The 23,105-nt window shown below is 40.9% G+C and overlaps 1 protein-coding gene across 1 annotated transcript in view; it reads right to left on the minus strand.

Annotated features, from left to right (window-relative positions):
- Positions 1-23,105, minus strand: part of SLC38A6 (solute carrier family 38 member 6) — a 43,965-nt gene that overhangs the window by 11,043 nt on the left and 9,817 nt on the right. Inside the window, exons 6-10 of the mRNA XM_075282778.1 lie at positions 8,392-8,470; positions 5,838-5,920; positions 5,352-5,410; positions 689-754; positions 156-206 (exon numbers count right to left, since the gene is read on the minus strand). Coding sequence (XP_075138879.1) covers positions 156-206; positions 689-754; positions 5,352-5,410; positions 5,838-5,920; positions 8,392-8,470 — 338 coding nt within the window. The remainder of the gene's footprint in view (positions 1-155; positions 207-688; positions 755-5,351; positions 5,411-5,837; positions 5,921-8,391; positions 8,471-23,105) is intronic.

Genomic DNA, 23,105 nt, shown 5'->3' on the forward strand with positions numbered 1-23,105 from the left:
TTTTTTTATTATTAATTATTATAAGCTGTTATCTATGGAAAACATTGAGGCACAAGAAAAAAAAAAAGCACAAACTGACTTTAAAATACGTAATAAAAATTGCATGTATTCACCGTACTTTTATCTTGACTGCACAAGCATTACATGTAACTCACCTCTTTAGAAAACTCAAAAAGTTTTGGTTTACATTCAGAGCTGTTTGAAATCTACAAAAAAATAAAAAAAACGTTACAATTTAGTTGAGCGTGAATAATTGTTATATTCACCAAGCAGCAAAGAGAAAGGTATGGAGACTGGCGGTGGTGCTCACACCTTACCAATCCCCCGTCGTCCTCTGCACTTCCTACTGCAGCAATGATGTCCTGATATGAACATTGGAACAGCTGAAATGGTTCCCCATTACAGCTAATAACTGGCTGCGGCGTTTATATGTCCATGTTTTGAAGTAATTGCTGCAGTAGGAAGTGCAGGGACTGATAAGGTGAGGCACCATTAATTAATAATATTTTAACCCATTATGAGCTATTGTCAAAACATCTTTCTTTGGCTGGACAATTCCTTATAGCTCCTTACAGGCAGGCCATTGTGAGAGTGGCTAGATGGTGGTTGACTTGACTAAACTGGCTATGGTTCTGTAGCCTTAATTTCCAGCCTATTCCAATTTCTCAATCTTCTGGCACAATCTTACCTCCACGTATGCCATCGTATGATTCAATGGAAGAGGGCACGGGATGGACCATTTTTTAATGACAACCTGAAAAAAAGAAGAAAAATTAACATGAACCTGGGATGCTGCTCTGAGTGCTTGATAATTGAGCATTATTATTCTCTATAGGTCACAAGATCACTGTGAAATGACTAACTCAACTACCTCTATAGGCAATTGATATTTGGAAGGATGCCATATCAGTGTGTCAGAGCTGCAGTTCCCTGAAGACTAAGACAACGGAGTAATGTCCTAAGGGAATAACAGCTCATATTCTTGCTAATTTACAGCCTAATAAAGTATAGTATAGTGTAAGAAAAAACATACTATCCTTAAAGGGGTTTCCCAAGATTTTAAATTGATAACATATTCTTAGGATAGGTCACAGTGAAGATCCATGGGGGGTTTGACACCAAGGACCCTCTTAGATCAGTTGTTTGAAGCGGCAGTGGTGCTCCCTAAGTGTTGCTTTGGCTTCACAGGCAATGTGACATTATGTTCATTGGTTACATGGTCTGTTAACAGTTCAGGCCCATACACAAGAAAGGCCAGAGCTGTGACACCAATCATAGCCACTGCACACTGTATAGTGGCTGTGCTTGGAATTGCAGCTCAGCCCCAATCACTTTAATATGACTGAAATGCAAAAATGACATGTTATTGATGGACATAATGGGACTGGTCTGTGCAATAGAAGGCCATGAATATGTAAATGGACAATAACTGTTCTTAGTCTTATTTAATAGAGCATGCGATACTGGACTAAAATGTAAGGCACTTTAATTCAGAATATTATTGCTTTCTGCTTGAAAAACCTCTGTAAAGTTCCTGTCATTAGGAGTCTGCCTTCTAGCCAAATGATGTTCACTCCCTGTTACTAGGAAGGTTACGTCCTTAGTTACCTTCAATATCAGACAGGTTCACAGTGAGTAGAGGGAGGAGGGCTGGTCTTTTCCACTGCACCCAGTCCACAATGATGGTTTCAGGGAACTGCAGTGCTGCTCTTAATATTTGAATAGGAGGGGTGCTGCACATGTTCCCGGGAGGCTACTAGAACAACTGATCTGTGCAGGCTTTGGGTGTCTGACTGCAACAGGTCATCAGTATGAATAAAATCAGTTTGGGGCCAGAAAACTCCTTCAAGTCTTGTGTTTTCTTCGGTCACTGCTGTGTATTTTTTTATTTTTTTTTTTAACTACAACAAAAATAACGTATTTGTATTGCATCAATACAATCCAAACCATAAACCAAAATAAATGAGCATATTGTCATTTTACGCTTATACATCTTATGTATAGCCAAAGTTCAATGAATACATGTGGGTGCTTGCAGCCACCAAAAGGGGGCCTGGTGCATAAGCAGTTATTGCGCTGAATTTAACTATATGGAGTTTGCTCATACGTTCTCCTAGTGATGGCTGGATGCAGCAATGATTTTATAATTCAGCTCCATTACTCTGTGAAAGGAAGCAAAGGATCTGGAATTTTGATAACAATAAAGGAGCGCCAACCACGACAAAAAACAAATCCCAAAAGTAATGAGTCCAGAATGTTAAAACCTTAAGTGAATGTTGACCATAGGTTTATCAGATAACACACATTCAATAGCAGATATTAAGAGGCAGCCATGTACAAATCTAAGGAGTCTTTTGGAAAATAGTAAAAAAAAAAAAAATGCAAATCATCACATAGCACTATAAACCACAAAAATACACAGAGGATACAATTATTCCAATTTAAGAATCAGACGGCAATATTCAGAGCCAGTAAAGCAGAAGGAGAAGAAACAGTCATGATGAATGCTGCAACCATTATTGAAAATCTTGGTGGTCCGGCCCGTTTCTCTGGGGTCATGGATATACCAGATTTTTGGCATGTATGTCATAACTTTTTTTTCAGTGATCTACACAAGGGTTTCCTGATTGATTACTTGGTAAATACTGAAATCCTAAAAATTTGGCTTTTGTCATGTTCCCTGAGGTGTGGGCTGAACCAGGCAAGCAAAAATCCATCCTGGCAATGATAACATGGTTCCTTCAAGGTCTTGAAAACTCTCCATCCGCATACACACTGTACATATGTAAACAATTCCTTTCTACCAGCACAAACACACGACCTTTGCTTATACTTCTGCTCAATTGTATTACAAAAGTAGAACTAAACCCATCATGTAGAGTGGGGGGGGGGGGTATGAGGTTTTTGAAAAATGTTAAAATCTTAAAATTGTCTAAGGTAATGACAAACTCATTTTTTCATTCGTCTTTGTTTCAGCTTTACAACATTAGATAACACTGTGATAAATGAGTATGTTTGAGAGATATAGAAAATGTCCTCTCGAAGCTGATCTCTGATCTTTGGGTTTCCCCTCAAAACTAGGCCTTTAAAAAGGAGGCTTAGTCTACCCAAAAGGTTGCAAAGCGCCCCAGCTCCACTACAGGGATTCAACCAGACACAGTGACATGTGAAAGTTCCAATAATATCTGCACTCAGGCTTCACATGTCATTGAGTCAGCCATCTAATCTGGCTGGGAAGCAGACACGGCATGCTACGTCCTACTGTGTCCAATTCTATTCTGAGGACCCACACAGCAGGGAAGGTGGTCCAGTTCTACAGATGTGGAAGTACACTTATGTGTCTGATACGACTTCCTATACTATAAAAAAAACACTGTGCATATAAATTACCATACTAAAAAGCTGGAAGGATAGTGTCATAAATTACACATGGTATTTACTGTATGTTCAGTAACAGTATGGTTTATACACATTAGCAGCTAGTACCCAGCAATGATGAATCAGACTTTACCCCTCTAATTTCACTTTTCTTACCCAGGACTCCATTAGCTACACCCAAGGTAGGAATAATTTAGACATAACAAGTGAAAATGCATAATGTGAACTAGAATCAAAAATAAACTTCCTATAAATACTCTAAAAACACGGCATGCTCCCCAACTGCTAGATTCCATTTACTATCTCTGGTATTTTACATTACTGTTAGGGTGTCATACAAACGACTGTGTGTGCGAAGCTGGCCATGACTGAACTGCACATGGATATCACCCATGTGCCACCAATGCACTGGTAGTACTTCGCGGCCCCTATTAAATAGAATAGGACCTGCCCTGAGGTTTGTGGCACGGGCTGTCGGCCCGCATATGGAACCATGGACCCAAAGAAATGAACGGGTCAGTGTGCTGTCCGGGAAAAACCGAATCAGAACAAGAGTACTAATCCTCATAGTTGCCAATGCTGGTGTACCCTGGAAAACAATGGACATCTTAAAAAATAGCAGTAATATTACTACCCTCTCTGGGGGTTATATGTTTAAGGATTCCATACGTCATGTAGCTCCAGAGACTAATGGGAACCTAACAATGGCACTGTCCTCACAATCATGTCAGTCATGGACTTTAATAGAAGTAGTAATATACCCTTGTGGCCATAAACTGATGAAGTATTGCAAAGAAAATCATCTTTTTATGGATATAGATCAGCCCGTGAGTGCATCAGAGATGGGGCCTGATTTACCATCGATGACGTCAGACAGTCGACCTAATGCAGGCAAAGCCTAAAAATGCCCATTTTGGCCAAATCGGAGGTTTTAAACAGTGGTTCCAGAGGAGGGTCTGTAGGCAAGTCTGGAAATAAACCTATGCAGGTGCACTTGCCAGCTGTTTATATCCAAAAAAATAAAAAATTAGTTTTTGGCCAAAATAGTATATTCCTGCTACAAAATGCTCCCACGGGGTCTGAAGGACATTTGGACCCTGACAGACTACTGTATCCAATAAGGATGGTATATGACAAAAGACTGCCAAGGCCAGTGTTTCAGTGCAACAATCACATGGGGTATACAGGCAAGTCATCAGTGCAACCAAGTAAAAGACTGGCACGGAAAATCAAAGGGGCAAATAAAGATTCTTTTACCATTTTATAACAATTATTTGCTTTGGGCATAGAGAAAGCCTTGGTCTCTATATAGAGGTTCCCACACACGTATGACCACCTCTGCATTGAGACACACTGGTCTGACTGATGTGTTAGTTACCACCTCCTGATCACTTGGTGAAGCTTGTAAGAAGACTTCTAGGACTACACTTTTATAGGTGACACCGAACGTCAGACTTCCAGAAAACGACGTATTCTATTCATGAAAGGTGTATATGGACAATGAACACTGAAAGACTTTCCAAAATAACTCTTTCTAGACACAACTCCCATAAATATAATGTTTCGTCCTCTCCGCATACAATTTCACACCTCAGATCATAGAATTCAGGCGAGCAACTGGGTGCTACACAACTCGCTTTAAAAGGTGACACAGTTGGGTGCAGCCCAAGTATGAACTTTCCTGTTCTATTTATACAAGGTATAAAATAATATTTGTCCTCTATGGGTATATTAAAATCTAAAGACTTCCTAAAACTCTATTATGAACATTTATTTGTGCATATTATTCCTATCCTCAAACCACCGTGACCTAAAACTCAATCCAAGAGGTGAAGGTGATAAAAATACATTAGGAGAAAGAGAGAGGAAGAAAAAAAAAAGTTTTGTTCAGCACGGACTCATTAAAGAAGTGAAAAGGGAGTAAGTCATTTCGGCCACTTAAGCCCCCCGAAAGAGTTATTTTAAGGACTTACCACAATGGCAAAGTAGACCATAAAGAAAAATGACAAACTACTTGTGTAGCCAAGAAAGCCTGTAAAATAACAGTAAAATAAAAAGCAATTTATATGGAACCTGATCTTAATGCAGAGCTAAGGTTTTACATTTCTGGCATGTTTTATTTTACAGTGCGTGGTATCTGGAGCTTAAAGCTCAAAATAACAGCCTTTCCCAGTGCCTGTCACAGATCATTCATGTCGTTTTGTAGGGCCGAATTAGGACGAGCTTTACCGCTAATGGAATGCCATAAGTAAAAGCTGCCCTTTAATGTTCTCCTGTAAAGATTTTATTTTTGTATCACAGACAACATACTACTGCAACCTAAGTAATGGCTTAACAAGCCAGGCCCCCTGGCTGAAACAAATTAAAATATCCCAAATGGTCTCTATACCTTCTACCAGGGCCCCTTTCCTTTGCCATCCCTTGCCAGCCCATTAAGAGGAGACTTTTTATTCTCTTACCTATTTTGGGGAGCAGCGCCAATGGGAGCACAATGCACACTGCTGTGATTATTAACAGCAATCTGCCATCAAGGTACCAGGCCCTGAAATACAGATTTATAGGTTTTACTGCTGGATACTGGATAGTTAAAGTGAACGCAGCCCAGATATACTTCATACAAGGTAGAACTGCATATAAAGGGGTATTTCCATCTCAGACATTTATAGTGTAGTCAAAGATACGTCATGATTGTTTGAAAGATGGTGACCCTAATAGTAGAAGCCACATCTATCTCTTATATGGATGCTGCCAATCCGATAGAGTGATGCTAATTCAATAACTCTCACTGGATGGAAGGTAGCAGAACAGTGGAGCTTGCTATGGGATTCAATTCTATGACAGTTATGGATACAGAATAAGAGTGCAAGCTCAGATGTTTCTGTAAGGCCTGGTTCACATCTGCGTTCGGTATTCTGTTCTGAGAGTCCGCATGGAGACCCCCTGAACGGAATACCGAGTGCATTGACAAGCGGTGAGCAATGAAAGCACACGGACCCCATAAACTATAATGGGGTCCGTGTGTTTTCCATGCGGTGTCTGCACAAGTCATGCGGAAAGGAAAGTAGTTCATGAAGTACTTCTCTCCGCATGTTCTGTGCGGACACCACATGGAAAACACACGGACCCCATTATAGTCTATGTGCTTTCATAAGCTCACTGGTTGTCAATGTGTTCCGTGTTCCATTTGGAGTGTCCCCAAGCGGACTCCCCAAACAGAATCCTGAACGCAGATGTGAACCAGGCCTAATCTTGCTCAGCTATCCATTCAGGTGGCAGCAACCAGCCTGAGACTGGGTCAGAGAAATCCATTCTAGAGATATATATAGGTCTCAGAGATGGCCCAAATGCTGTGAGTCTTATACAAATGGGAGATGGGCACACCCCTTTAACCTTACTTAAGAGGTATAGTTACATGCTGCAGAAGGATCTCCAGCTGACACTCTCATGTCACTTAGTGACTTTTTTCATATTTTCCCTCCCTGTGTTCCAAAACTCATAACTTTTTCATTTTTCTGTCGACATAGCTATGTGAGGGCTTAATTTTTGCATCATGAGTTGTAGTTTTATTTGCCACCATTTTGGGATACATATACTGTTTTTATTAGCTTTTATTTATGGAGGGGGGGTGAAATAAAACACAATTCTATAATTTTTTGCATTTTGTTTTTACTGTGTTCACTATATGTCACAAATGACATGGCAGCTTTGTCCAGCGGGTGATTACGATTACAGCGATACAATATTTATGATGGTTTTATTAGGTTTTATTGCTTTTACAAATAAAATGCCACTTTTTGAAAATTTGTGATTTTCCTGGGGTCACCGTATCCTTATGCCTATAACTTTTTTACTGTTTTATTGACAGGGATAAGTCAGGGCTCTCGATTTGTCGGGCAAGCTGTACTTTTTATTGGCACCAAAGTTTGGCTAGTATGACTTTCTGATAACTTTCTATTGTTATTTTTTGGAAAAGCTAAGTGACCAAAATATGTTAAGGGTTTTTTTTGTTGTTGTTGTGGGAAGGCCATTCAATAACAGGTCATGTGGGTAAGGCCTAGGAGCAGGGCTGGAAAATGAACTGAAAAATAACAAAGTCAGTTCAATTAATGGATATGAACTTGTAAAAATCCATATTATATAATAATATATATGTACACATGTATTAATAATAACGTGTGTGTAAAGGGTTTAAAAACATATTCTCATTTATTGTAATATATTTTCTTGTGTAGAATATTAACCATTAATATGGCACATCTAAAAATACCCTAGTGGTAAACACAAGCACTTCCTCTGCTACATAAGAAAAATTCAAGTATTTAGCATGATGAAAGTCAAGGTGGAATATATATAAAATATATTGTAATACTTAAAGAGGACCTTTCACCACTTTTGGGCACATGCAGTTTTATATACTGCCAGAAAGCCGACAGTGCGCTGATTTCAGCGCATTGTCGGCTTTCCCTATCTGTGCCCGGTGTAAAGAGCTTACGGTGCCGGTACCGTAGCGCTTTACAGTCAGAAGGGCGTTTCTGACCATTAGCCAGAGACGTCCTTCTGCCTCGCGGCACCAATCGCGCTGTGCTGTGGAGCGGGGAGGAACGCCCCCTCCCTCCCTGATAATGCTCGTCTATGGACGAGCTGTGTGAGCAGAGGGAGGGGGCGTTCCTCCCCGCTCCACAGCACAGCGCAATTGGCGCCGCGAGGCAGAAGGACGTCTCTGGCTAATGGTCAGAAACGCCCTTCTGACCATAGAGCACTACGGTACCGGCACCATAAGCTCTTTACACCGGGCACAGATCGGGAAAGCCGACAGTGCGCTGAATTCAGCGCACTGTCGGCTTTCTGGCAGTATATAACACTGCATGTGCCCAAAAGTGGTGAAAGGTCCTCTTTAACAGATTGATGGGGAATCTTTATATATATATACACACACACACACACATGTCCAATTTAACTCTTTATCATCTAATTTTCTTTATACTATTAGGCTATCCTACCGGCAACACTCACCCACTGTGGTCACCGACTAAGAAGCCAGCGATAGCGGCTGGCAACTCAGATTTGATAATGAACATATAGGAAGACATTGCTGCAATAGATTAAAAAAAATAAGGTTAGGTACAGTCAACATTTCATATGCAGAGATATTCAGAGAGACACTGGGAATCATGTACAAAGCCTTACAGTTGTGTTACAGTCCTATAATGTTTGGATGTTAATGGTCTTCTCGGGTTCCCATCTAAAAGCCGGGTAGCCGCGACTGAAAGCCAGTGCACTGCACCAGCATCCAGCTGCGCACTCCGCTCCGGATTAGGCCCAATGAATGGGCCTAGTCCAGAGGAGGGTGTGTCTTCAGGCTAAATCGTGATGCGAAACAGCCTGAAGAACGAGCAACTCGCTTCTTTTTTTCGGGAGCTGGAACAAACTGGCTCCCGGAAAAAAAAACTGATCGGCTCCCATTGATTTCAATGGGAGCCGTCTTTTTGGTCAGGATTTTGAGGTGAATATGGCCTCAAAATCCTGACTAAAAAACCTTGTGTGAACTTACCCTAAAGGAGACAGTTGTGTCTGGTGTGTACTTGTGGTACATGAACATTACAGGATATACAGCCTACTCTGTGGATGCACAATGGGGCTTGACGATGTAACAAGGAGCTGAAGTGCTGTTTTATCCTTGCAGTTCCAGAATGTACTCCCTGAACCTTCATGGTGTAGCTCATGGGATACACGTACCACAGGATAAGAGCCACTGGCCCAGACTGCGAGAGGTGATTTCTTTTGTGCTGACATACTTTGCATCTTTTTAGTTTGGTGCAGTTTTTGAGGCGCTCTCAAACCTTCCTTATCTCGCAAATCCTATTTAAGGCTAAGGCCCCAAGTTGCATAAACGCAACTGGTTTTGTTGCAGATTTTGCTGCAGTTTTTTTGAGCCAAAGTCAGGAATGTCTACAAAAGAATGGAAAATACAAAATGGAGCTCTGAGAATTTTCCCTTTTGTTAATTCCACTCCTGACCTTGGCACAAAAAAACCTCTCTGCAACGAGAACAGCTGCGTTTGTGCATGGAGGCCATAGACTAAAAGGGTTATCCAATTCAGAACAACATAAGAACCCTCTTAGGAAATTTTAAAATCACAGAGATGGTCTGTACAAGATATCTTGGTCCTAATAGGAAATAAATACATAAGATAGGAAATGAATACATATAGTATCTCTGGCTCTGGAGAATCATTCCTGTGCTCCACCTTAAAAATAACACATGCTCCGGCATCCTCTGCAATAGGATTTAAAGGTACAGCCAGGGTTTCCCCCCATCTTTCTTAATTTTTGTCCTATATATCAAGCCCCTGGCAGTGGCAATTCAACTTAATCCTAACATTCAGAGAGTCAGTATACAAGATTATTGTCAATGGACTTCTAATACATAGAGAAGCTGAGAACTCGACAGAGGTCAGTCAGGATACCATTACAAGTAAACAGTTTTATTTGTATTTATAAGAAAGAAAAAAAAACCCATGCATTTTGTAAGTTTAATTTCTAATTATTTTTTAAACATGATCAAGGATTTAAAATGTTTATGTTACGTCTACAATTAATGCTTATATGTAATAGAACACTAAGGCCTTATTCGGGGTCACACAGTGGCTCAGTGTTTAGTACTGCAGTGCTGGAGTCCTGGTGTTCAAATCCCGCCAAGGCCAAAAACCATCTGCAAGGAGTTGGTATGTTCTCCCCGTTTTTTTTTTCCAGGGAAAACAAACAAACAAACAAAAAACACAACACAAAAAGCACCTGTATTGCTTTGCATTTTTTCATCACGCAGCATTCCTCCCCGCTCCCATAAAAAGTTTTGAAAAAAATGGTAGAGGCAAATTTGGCTATGCAGTACACAGACAAACTGGGTCTTGTTAATAGAGGGGAGACCCTACCAGGGAGCTCCTCTTTAATAGGTTATATTCCTACAGATCCTCACCATCTGCCTCAATTAAATTCGTTTCAATGGGAGGCAATATCAGATTTTTTTTTTCAGCTGTCAGAATAAAAAGAAGCATTCTGCTCTATCTTACACAGTAACATAGTAGATGAGGTTGGATAAAGACATAGGCCCACCAAGTCCAACCTATAACCCTACAGTCAATCCAGAGGCAGGCTGAGGCCAACTGCCCCATGACAGGGGGAAAAATGTAAAAAAAAAAATCCTTAATGACTCCATATCTGGCAATCAGTATAAAACCCTGGATTCTGCCTGAAACACCCATAAAAACGAATGATAGAAAAAAAAAAAAATAGTTTTTTCAAAACCCTTTCCAAAAAAGTCTGCTTCAAAAACCTTAAGGTAGGTTCACACAGTTTTTTGCAGGCGGATTTCGACGCAGAATCCGCCTCAAAATCCTCCTGAAAAAATGCCTCCCATTCATTTCAATGGGAGTCACTCATAAGTTTTTTCCACTAGAGTTTTTTTCCAGCTAGCGGGGGAAAAAAAAAAAAAAAAAAAAAAGGGACATGACCTATTTATTTATTAAAATGTAGATTGTCAGTATCTCTTTGGTGTGTGGGAAGAAATCCCCCAAAACATAGGGAGAACATACAAACTCCTTGCAGGTGTTATCCTTGTCTGAATTGGAACCCAGGACTCCAGTGCTGCAAGGCTGCAGTGATAATCACTGAGTACACTGTGCTGTCTCGGACATGACCTATCTTCACGTGGATTCTGCGGCTGAGTCAGCCACGGCGTCTTCAGCTAGAGACTCCCCCATGATTAGGTCCATTCATCCCGGCTGAATCAAGAGCGGGATGCCGCAATGGCACTGCACAGCCACACGAAAAAGCTGGCGGCGGAAAGTGAAGAGGAGGATTTTCCTCTTCACTTTCTGCCACGTGAACTTACCCTAAAGCTAAATTCACACGGGGGCGGTATGGCGGATTTTGGCACCGAGAGTGACACAGCTCGATTTTGGCACCGAGAGTGACACAGCTCCCCGTGTCACTCTCGGGTCAAAACCCGCCTGCCACGACTGTTGCGGCTTCCAACAGTTGCAGCTTTCCCCTCTGGAGCAGGCTCAAATGAATTTGGCCGACACCGGAGGTTGCTGCCACCAGGCGGACGCCGAAGCTCGACAATCTGCGGAATCCACCTGAAGAAAGGGCATGCTTCTTCTTCTTTATGCTGCCGCTCACGGAAAAAAGTAGCCTGGCGGTATACATAGATCACCATTGTGAGGGGGTGCATTATGATTTGAATTACGCACCATAATCCGCCCCCCTATGCCCGTGTGAACAAGCCCTTAGGCAGATTTTTCTGCCTGACCAAGAGCCTCAATGTGAGCTTTACCCTAATATCCATATGACCAAACAGCGCATGCGTATAGAGGCCTAGCAGGTCAGGAGATCTGTGCCAAGCTCTGTAGTGGCACCCATATAGTATATGGATTTTAACAACTTGGCCAAATAAGTCACAGACATCTAGTTCTAGTAATTATTTTACCATCCTCTCTCCTAGCCGCACAATAAGATCCATTATGCGTAACTGTAATGTAAGAGCGTTTTAATAATGTTTTCATAAAAGCAATATTCATTAGAAGTAAAAGGGAAGGAGAAACCTGAGAATGTTATTTTATGTGAAATGCGACTTATTTGAATGTAAAGCGTCTGATACCTACTGGAAGGTCAAGTAAAACCAGTTGCTGGGTCAATGGAAAAAATGAGATATTCCTGAATTATGGAGAATCTCTCACACTTGGAAATATCCCAGTGCCATATGTGGCCTCAGGAATACAGCTGCCGCCTGCAGCTCGGCGCAGCACCTCCGCCAGCAGTGTCTTCACCTCTCTTGTTTGGGGAGCTGAACAGCAGGTCAGCTAACTACATAATATCGTGTTACAGGCGATTAAGAGCAGGATTAACCCCTTCAGTGCCAGGGCACACCGCTCCCTGGGATCTCACACTAAACTTTCACCTAACTGGGAATAAATAAAGCCAAACATAAAGAAATGATAAAATCTTTGTAGTCTGTGGAGACCTTTCAAAGGATTGCAAAAATCACATTACATAATAATACAATATACTGTCTGCTTGTATTATTCTGCTCCAATCACCAACCATCTTTAGTTAGGTTTACAATAGCATCAGCCTTTATGTTACCCTGGTGCGCCAGAGGTCCAGAACAATGGATAGGTAGAGCATTACAATGGCGGTCACATAAGGAAACCAACGGACTATCAAGTCTGTCTGGTGTCCATTCTCTCAAACTGAAATGCTGGACGAAAAAGATGGACTTTTTGTCAGGAGATTTTGGATGCACACTGCAATGGAGTCTCCTAATGTGAACGTAGCCTGAAATAACCAGCCCAGCAGAAATGAATAGTACAGGTGATTATAAGAAACGAAGTAACCCCTTGTTCACATCTGGAATTCTGTCCAGGGGAGACCGCATGGGGACCCCCCAAATGAACTAACAAACGCATTTGCAAGCGATGTGCAGTGAAAGCACATGGATCCCAGAGACTAGAATGGGGTCCGTGTGCTTGCCGAAAGATCTCCACAGGGAACATGCGGACAGGAAAGTACTTCACAATCTACATTCCTCTCTGCATGATTCGTGCGGAGATCTGGTGGCAAGCACACAGACACCATTATACTCTATGGGGTCCGTGTGCTTTTACTGCACACCACTTGCAAATGCGTTTGGTAGTCCGTTCGGGGGGTCCCCATGCGGACTCCCAGAAAGGATTACCAAGTGCAGATGTGAACGAGGGGTAATAGGTCTTATCAGAAATAAAGGTTTCTTTCTGTTCCCCCTGCTCTGTATATCTAGAGAGGGACTAAAAGTCACAGGATTTAGATTACACATATCTATAGAAATCTATGGAAATGGCAGGTAAATACAACTGAAACTTGAGCTGAATAAAAACTTTCTATTACAACCAAAGTACTTTATTCACATCAGTACATGTTAGTATTTCTCTGTATATGTCCTGCACAATCCTGGGGCTCTTTGTTAGTGCGAGACAGACAGTTATAGAGACACTTATAGCACTAATTCTTCTGTACTCACTGAAGGGGGGGGGATTTGTTATTAAAGATTTCTGGCACAAAAAAAGTTGCAAACATCACCAATATATTGTCGCAACTAGTGTTTCTGTCTGACCTATGCCACTTTCTCAAAAGGGTGTGACATTGGAATCCTGTGACAGGGAAATCAGCCACAAAAAGGAGACAAAATGCGTTAATAAAAGGATATTACAAATTCATTAATTACACAAATACTGAAAATCAAAAGTTGTCGGAACGTTTAGTTACGTGTTAACCTTAACAGTGTAATGAAACAACAGGTATTCTTGAAATCCAATGGCAGGGGAGTCCATGAGTATTGGCTCACCCTATAGAATGAGGATTCCAATGTCTTAAACCCTGGCTCAGATTTATTAATAGTTAGACAAGCGGTCTGAAACTCCTCTCAATTCATTATGCTGACCAATGCTGGTGTATCTTTACACTGCCCAGTTTATTTATCACCTTCTGGTTAGCTTAATTTGACACATTATTTTGGCACATTGGGACACATTTAACCCCCTCCCCTCCTTTTCAGACAATCCACACCCACATGTCTAGCAATTTTAGCCCAAACTCGATGCGCCTTGTTTACACTACTGTCTAGTCCTAACCACAATAGTAAATCTGGGTCACTGTGTAGTACATGTGGATCTACCGCATGGATTTTCCTGCAGTAAATCTGCAGCATAACTCAGCACTACGAATAGATTCCCATATCTCAAATACGTTTTTCCCCATGCATAAATTGACTGGTGGTGCAGATTTTACAATCCACAAGATATCACTTTATTGAGTGGATTTACACTGTGGATGTCTCTCCTTAAAATGAGAGAGGTGAAATTCACAAGATATTCTGCTGTGTATAATCTACATATGTGCATGTACACCAATGGATTATTTGACTATTTCTTTCTACTGTACAAGGGACAGAGATCACCTTTCTTCAAAGCCTGAAAATTTTGAAGTCAAAACTAGGTGTGCGCTATTAACAAATAAAAAATTCTCTATATTTATGATCCACAAGTGTTTCCAAGTTCAGAAACTCCATGATTTTTTTTTTTGTAATAGGACTTCTTATTTTTCTGGCTTTCACCGGCACTTTGCATTGCCTTAAAATTCCCTTAAATCCACACAATCTTCTAATCCACACTTTGGCAGGGAATATGTGTGTTTGTAAAGGGGTCTACTTCCCATCTGAACCTGAAGAATTGAGAATGTGGAGTGTTTGCTCTGAACTCAGAAGACAATCCGACTTTCAGCACTCGGGGACTGTCGGCTACTTACAGGATTAATTGGCCATCACTAAACAAACAGATGCACTATGGGAGGAAGTCGCCTGTTTATCCTGCAGCTTTAGGATTCTTTCATTTCTATAATAAACATTTGTAGGGCAAGACTGGTGAGGACAGAATGTGTCAAATTCTTTTCTGCTCCACTAAGTAATGGACTTCCTATATGACCAATATATTAGATGTGTGAGAGATCCTAACAGTGAGAGATGTGGAGCAAAATCTTATGCACAAGTTACTTCTAAAGTGCGCCGTCAGTTTAACCGTATGGTATTTGCAATGTGGAATAGCTCACTATATGGCAAGGAAGGAGTTTATCCATGTGCATGGCTGTATACCAGGCCTGTGGAGTCGGTAGGCCAAACCACTGACTCCTTTATTTTCCCACAGCCCGACTCCATAATGGCTGACAGCCGTGGTCAGAAACAAAGATCTTCTAATTCATTAAAAATCCAGTGATTGATTCCTATGAAAGTAACTATATAACAAACTATACATCTAATTATACAATATTAAGAATTGTAGACTATATTGAAAAATAAGTAATCATTAATCAAAAAAATTAGTTTGGTTTTGATTCAATCTGTAACTTTTTTCTCCAAATCAGACTTCAACTCCACCCTAAACTGGCCCCTATTTCACCTCCACACCCCTGATCGGTAGGGTCAGACCAGTGACTCCATCTCCTTCATAAATGGCTGACAGCCATGGTCAGAGAGAAGCAAGAAAACTCCTCTAATTCTTGTGATTGAATTCCTCTTAAATTACATATACAATATCTGCATCTAATGAATCATATTAATAATTGTATAATATCATATACAGTAAAAAAAATAATTTTATTTTGAAGCAGTCAGTAACTTTTTTCCAACTCTGACTCCACAGCCCTGCATACAGATCCTTCATACAGCACCCATAGAAATCTATGGGCACATATTACACCTCAATATGGCTTTAGATGCCATATAATGGATGTTCTCTCTGAGATGAAGCATATAGTGCTGTACGGTGACCATATGCCTGCACATATAGGGTATGCCTGCATATATATAACTCTATAATAGCTCTGTGTGCTATCCGTGATATTTTATTTTGCAGGAATTACAGATGTTAACTTAATGTAAAGTGCTAGGATAATAACTGAGAGGTAGAAGTCCAATTACTGTGACCTTCTGGAAGGAAAAACCCTTTGAAGCAGTTGCCCTATAATTTACCATATCAATGTCTGACTGCTGGGGGATCACGGATCACTACAATGGGGGTCGAAAGTCCCTCTGTTTCCCCTCATCACTGTATGATGAAAGTGAACGAGTATGCGCACTCCATTCACATGTCAGGTCCTGGTGAGGAAGGCCGACTACAACACTCGGCTATCGCCATTATTTCTGGAGACAAATAAATGAGTATGCTCAGCCATGATACTGTGGTGTGACAGGAAGGAAAAGGAGACAAAGGACTCCTGTGCTCATAATCGATAGGGGTTCCAGAAGTGGAGACCCAGCCATCAAACATTTAGTGTTTCCAATTCTGGAGAAAAAAAAATAAAAAAAAATTACCCACATTTCACTAATGTTCACTTTACTACCGTAGTTAAATGTTACAATACTATACATCAATAGATATACTATACACCCTAGAGATATACAGTAGGTAAGTACATTTACCTTACGTATTCACACTTTGTATTACAGTAGTAACCATACATGGTACAAGCCATATATCCATACTAAACCGTGTTCCAAAGTTCTTCTCTGGATGTATACAGGGGTCCTATCCTCTAAGTCATGCTGCAAACATGTCTTTGGCCAGCAGATGGCAGTGTGGCACCACATCTCCGGACAGGCATAGGGCTCATGCTGTCACTGACTATGTATCCATCCTCACCACTCTTTCATCACACAATCAAGTGCATTTCCAAAGTGAAGCATCAGGTTTCCTCGGCCTGACTCTAGCCATCCAAAACGGTGACAGGAGGGGTGATTTACTATCCCAAGTTTAAGAGTGGACAAAAACAGTAACTTATAGCAACCGCCTCCAAGCAAGTATCTGTCCTATATAGTGAACAGAAATCAATCACAGATTATTGGGTTGTATCTAACAACTCAAGGACATGGCCCTTTTTCTTCCCATTGTCATATTGCGCCATCATCAAGCTATAATAGCACAGCCTACCTGTCCCTGGTGTAATAGTATATCATAGGACGGCGCTTAATCCCTTAAAGGGGTTGTACACCAATAGAGGAAAACTGTGTATGCACTGTAAAATACATTATTATAGGCTCTGTTCACATCTGCAGCTTGACTTGTGTTATAAATATGACTTGTGTTCTGCACCAAGATTCAATCTGTACACTGCCTTAAAGAAATTCATTTATTTAATAAATGTTATAATCCAACGTATAATGGAAACTACTGAATCTTTATAGTGTGACTGTGTCGAAGCCAAGAGAAGCCAAGTCGAAGTCGAAGCCAAGAGAAGCTGCAAAAAGGTTATCTATATAAAAGATACTTATACTGATACTTCTCCCTTGTACGGAGTCTTCTCCTGTCTGTAGAAAAGCTGGGTGTTTGTACATTTTGCTGCAATGTGTGGCCTCAGTCGAATATACTTCTTTGCTTCAGTTCTTCGCTCTTTTCTGTATCTGCTTGCTATCAGTGAATGAAAACATTCCTGTGTGCATCCAGAGGCCGAATCCGAGGAATTCCTTAGCTAAATGGATTCTGGACTAAAACACTTACACATTGCGCCAAACTATTAGAGGGGATTTAATGAACTAAATGTACCAGATTTCTGGTTTCTGGGATTGGCAGTGGTTATACAGGCATGTTATAATGATCAGAAGTTGGCCTTAATTCACACACAAAATTGGAGCAGATGCTTTGCACAATGTTCATAGTGTAATTTAGTTTTTTTTGTGCCTCACTTGTCAAGATTGATGCTAAATTTTGCTGCAAACTAAGTCAACCAATAGGTGGTCTAAAGATAGACAAAGGGGTCTAAAAAGGTGCAAATATATCCTACATACGTCACTGATAACTGTGGCGCATCTACAGACTAGCCATGTAACAATAGACAGCATTAGTATGTCCGTGTATACTGCACATAGAGGATTGCATGTACTGGGCACTCTTGTAGCTATAGAACAGGCAGTCACATCTGCTAAAAATCATCATTTTACAACATTGACAAGAATTATTATCATTACGTCCTAACCAATAGATAAATCAGGCATAACACTAGATTCACCGACAAATCACATAGTAACAGAAAGCCAGTGCATACAACCGCTTCCCCAACCAAAGGATGTTAAATAAACCAACACACACCCAAAGCTACAACACAGATCTTGTGGTCAACACAGCGAGACAGTGAAAGCTGAGCGTATCAGGTTTCCCATAGAAAAGATTGTGGGGGTAAGGAAAGGTCTGCAACATTTTTAACAAATTTAGCAAGTAAGGTGTTAATTAGGTGTCAGGGATTTTGTGAGGAGAGACGATTAACCCTATTCTTCTACCGGCAGATACGTCTTAAGAATACATAAAATAGAATATCTGGGGAAAGTGTAGGATCTCTGATTAATCCGAGCTTTGCATTGATAGGGTTAAACAGCACAGTGGCCATAAAGAAACGTAAAATCAAAGGCAGACAAATTGCGCTAACCCAGCAGTTTACACTCACGCTGTGACACCGAGGGTACAGCCGTGGTCTGAAGTAAAGGCTATTTTAATCCTTGGCGTCATTGGTGCTAGCAGCGTGCAGACCGTATATCAGTCATTAAGAAATAGCAATCAAAACAAATGGAGCGGGAACATGTAATCCTCGCCTGCTGAAATCCTCATTTTTCCATATGTTGTAAAAAGCAGAGGGGTAACTCAGCAGATCGGAGTAGCTTTACATAATACCATTTACGTCACTTAAATGCAAGTGTCTAGAATATAGGACACATTGAAAGGTGAAGGCAGGGTTTGTACAAGCGGTTGTAGTGCATTGTATTGTGTAACCTAAATAGGAGTATGTCCTAAGGTGAAGTGGCACAACTGGGGCAAAACCGCAGAAAATGCCATAAAACATGTAGTGAATTTCAGACATCTAGTACTGTGGAAAGCATGAACCATGACTGTGGTCTCTTATAGTGTTTCCAGAACAATCAGACCATTGTCCATGGGCTGGATCTGGTACTGCACCTCAGCCTTAGGACAAGTTTACATCTGCGTCAGGTGTCTGTCCGGCATAGAGTTTGTCAGGAACACAGGACGAAGAAATTCTGCAATACCAACACTCTGGTCCAGCAATGTAGGACAAAAACTAAACCATTAATAGTCAATGGAGTCCCTCAGGATTCACAGTTGTCATTACATGGACCATTTTCCGTTCTCTGTGCCCTTTGACGGACCAGAACAGAGACAAGGATGCAGATGTGAATGTGCCCTTACACTGAACTACAAAATAAGACTTAGCCCAAAAATGAGAGGTAAAGTGCCATACACATTGACAAAGTGTATGACAATGACAAAAGTTAAAGCATAAATTCAGACAAAACAATGATCAGTTTCGGTCGTGATCTGTGGAATGATCTGGGTTTCCATTAATGGGATGCAGATCTGTGGTCCAACATCCAAAAGAATGAGCCAACTTTCGTAGACATTCATCATACTCATTTATGGTTGTCAGAAAATGGACTATATGTTTAAAAAGATGAAGATGTGAAAGATGTGAAATTGTAACTGCAGAACTAGATGTGAATGGAGTATAAGATATATAATACGTCCAATTCAGAACCCACCGCAGCTCAGCTGAGCCAAATTCACTGCATCATGGTGATCTATGATACTGTGAGTTCCAGCCCGACCGTGGGTCTATCAGTCTGGGACATGCAGTTGTCACACAGACCATTACCAGGAGCAGTCACCGCGGTCTGAACGGACTACCCCAAAATCACAACAGCAAACTGTATAAAATGACAGAGTCAATATGTAGGTCTATGGAGGCAGTAGAATCCAATGGAGGCAGAATAGTGTATATACTGTAAGTGCAGAGTCGCTAGATTTCTATGGGGGGGACAATATTACTATGGAGACTTACAATATAACTGTTATAGTTGGGGGAAGCTATGAGCAGCCACATATTACATAGTAACGCTCTTGTGCAGGATCACCTCTATACAATAGATCCCCTCTCTGGGTAATGGAGAATAGGAAACCCTGTCTCATGATACTGATATGAACAAACAGCATTTATATCCTAAAATAAAAGGATGTATATTAACCACTGGGTGTGGTCAACTAAGGACACCAGTGTATGCGTCCATATCTAAACAGCCATCTCTGTACCTTAAGTATTACCAAGATAAGCATCTCCTAGACTCACATGTGGAAGCTTATAAATGGGGGGGAATATTGGGTGGATATAACCAAAACATGACTGGAAGGAGGTTTCTTAAGGATAGTGCTGAGAAACTGCTGTAAACAATAAGTTTGAGAACATGTGTTTATACAGCGGAACTAATGGAAGCGTGCATGGTCTGGGAGATTTGCCTTTTCCGTCTCCATTGCAATGAGCCAGGAACTAAATGGCAGCTGTAAAGGTGTTTGGCTTCCTTTTTGTTACAAATGTCCATAAATAGTATTACATGGTCTACTGAATTTGCACTGAAAGGCACAAAATTGTCTAAAAGGAAGTAAACAGATTTTATATGATGGTCAGAGACAGTATATACAATTCTCTACTAGTGTAAAGTCCTATCTGCATTAAATAAAAACTAAAAAATAAATTATAACATGTAAATATTGTAAACTCAATAAATATAACTTTGTCCCAGTTCCCGTTGATAGTCAAATCCAGACTGTCAGCAGTGGTCAGGTTTTACCAAAATGGCATAACGTCTCCGAGCTAGGCTAATGCTGAAACTCCAATAAATGCAGGCTGAGATTACATATTGCGGCAAAAAAAAATGTGTTACACATTGTGCAGCAAAACCAGTAACTTTTACGACAAAACACATCTTTTCTGGCAAGTGTGGCCTCAGCCTTAGGCTGTTAGCAGTTCTAATGAAATATTTGTTACACTTTATGTCTATGGCTATTACGCAGACTGATGTGTCTCTATAGTTACAGATTGTAACCAATCCTTTACACTTTTTTCCATCTAAACCATTCAGAAATTAACTAGAATTAAGTCAGAAATGGTAGGAATTATGACTACACAGGATTTTTTTTGTCTGTAACCATGGAGACACATAGGTCTACACAGAAGCTGCAGGCACAAACATGAAAACAGGCCATTTCAGTTCCCATTTTATGCACAACTAAGCAGATTATTAGTGTGATGACTCTTATAATGAATGGAATGACACCAATATTTTTTCCAATTCCAGAAGTGTCTAAATATAATTTTAACAACCTGATAGATTAGGAGATATTGAGAAGTTATGTAAAGGTTAAGTATTTTAAGGCTGAGGTCCCACATTGCAGAAAAGTTGCTTTCCTGTTGCAGATTTTGCTGCTGTGTTTTGGGACAAACCCAGGAGTGGCTTCAAAAGGAATGGGAAATATAAAGGAATCACTTATACGTCTCACTCAGTCCACTCCTGGCTTTGGCTCAGAAAGCAGCTTTTTCCACAACATGGGGGTGTAAGGCTAAAGTCCCATGCAGCTTTTTTTGTTGCAGATTTTGTTGTTTTTTGAGCCAAAGCCAGGCGTGGATTGAGCAGAATGGAGAAGTATAAGAATTTCCTATATATTCTCCATTCCCTCTGTAGCCATTCTTGGCTTTGGCTCAAAAAAACGCAACAAAATCTGCAACAAAAAAAGCAGCGTTTCCGCAATGTAGGGCTTTAGCCTTAGCCTTTAGCTGTATTATTATTGGAGGTATCCTGAGATTAGAAAATAAGTTCCAAATTGTCAGGTTCCCCTCGTGGGGATTCTTCAACTGATGCCATGGTAGCCTGTAACCAAATGGCTGGATACTACATTATATTGCTTTTGCTAGGCCAAGTGACCAAATGACCCAAAATCCATTAAGCAACATCTGCTCTGAGAAACAAGGTCAGATTAATGATGTCTGACTTCATCATGACTACTACACGACTGAGGAAAGCTATCCCAGGGGAGGTAATAGCAGACAAACTGCTATTATGACAACACATCACAAGACGTGCAGTAAACCTCTTTTAGCGGCTTTTACAAATGTGAAAAAATAGAATTCCTGCTCTAAATCCTGAAATGTAGAGAAAAGGCCGCGAGGCAATTTACCAATATCAACAACTTCTACTACAGAAATCTTCAAAGCTCAAGGATGATACAAGGTCTAGAAAAAGTTCTAGAAAAAGTAAAGCTGGTTTCTTATTGGCTGCTGCAATGCCCAGATTTCCTATGGTAACACTGACTTAACAGAACACAGCACCAGTACGTTGTACTGCGAGGATGCAGGCACATGGCTGACGGTTATGGCCGCTATACACAGTACATTAGATGAACACTGGCCATACCTGCTGATTTTTGTTGGACTGGCTGACCTTCTAATATATTTGAGGGTGCCCCAACTCTCCCTCGATGGCAGAGAAGAATAAAATAGGTTTTATCTCCTTTTGTTCTCAAGAGAGAGAAAACCCATTATGCCACATCTGTTCTTTATTCTATTGAGAACATTACACACTTAGACAAGATGAGCATTCACAAGTATGGGGGGGGGGGTCAGCCAACTATGCCAAATCTAGCCATCTATAGTTTAAAGGGGTTTTCTGGGATTTTAAGGGGGTCTTCCATGCTAACAGGAAAAACCACTGGTGGTTGGGGAGATGTAAAAGCATAAGAAATAAAAAAAAGCCTAAACTACCCTGGCACTCTATTTGGGCAGAGCAGACCTTGTTCACACTGCTGCCAGTTCCAGCTGGACAGGAAGTAGTGAAGCTCCTGTGACATCATCAGTGATGTCACAGTATTGCACAAGACACAACTGAGGCCAGTAATTGCTCACAGCAGTCACAGGAGCCGCTCTGCTTCTGGGCTGGCTGGGATCAGCAGTGGAGAAGATGTAATGCCCAAGTGGGGCACCAGGGGCAGAAGAGCAACTTTGTTTTTATTTTAAACCTTTCTAGCCATCAATGGGTATCCTTAGCATAGATCACCAATACCAGATCAGTTGGGGGTGGATTTATCAGCTGTGTGAGAAGGCCATGGTGCTCAGTGAGCACTATTTTCCCACTAGTGAGGCTGAAGCACTTGTATGAATGCCACAATCTTCCCAGCAACTGATCAGTGGGGATGCTGGGTGTCGGACCCTCACTGATCTGGTGTGGATGACATATGATAAGGTTGGGTTCACCAATATAATTCTCTGAGAAAACCCCTTTAACTTTGGGTCATTTGCAGCATACTAGTAGGA

Source organism: Leptodactylus fuscus, chromosome 7 (assembly GCF_031893055.1).
Source record: "Leptodactylus fuscus isolate aLepFus1 chromosome 7, aLepFus1.hap2, whole genome shotgun sequence".
Lineage (NCBI taxonomy): Eukaryota > Metazoa > Chordata > Amphibia > Anura > Leptodactylidae > Leptodactylus > Leptodactylus fuscus.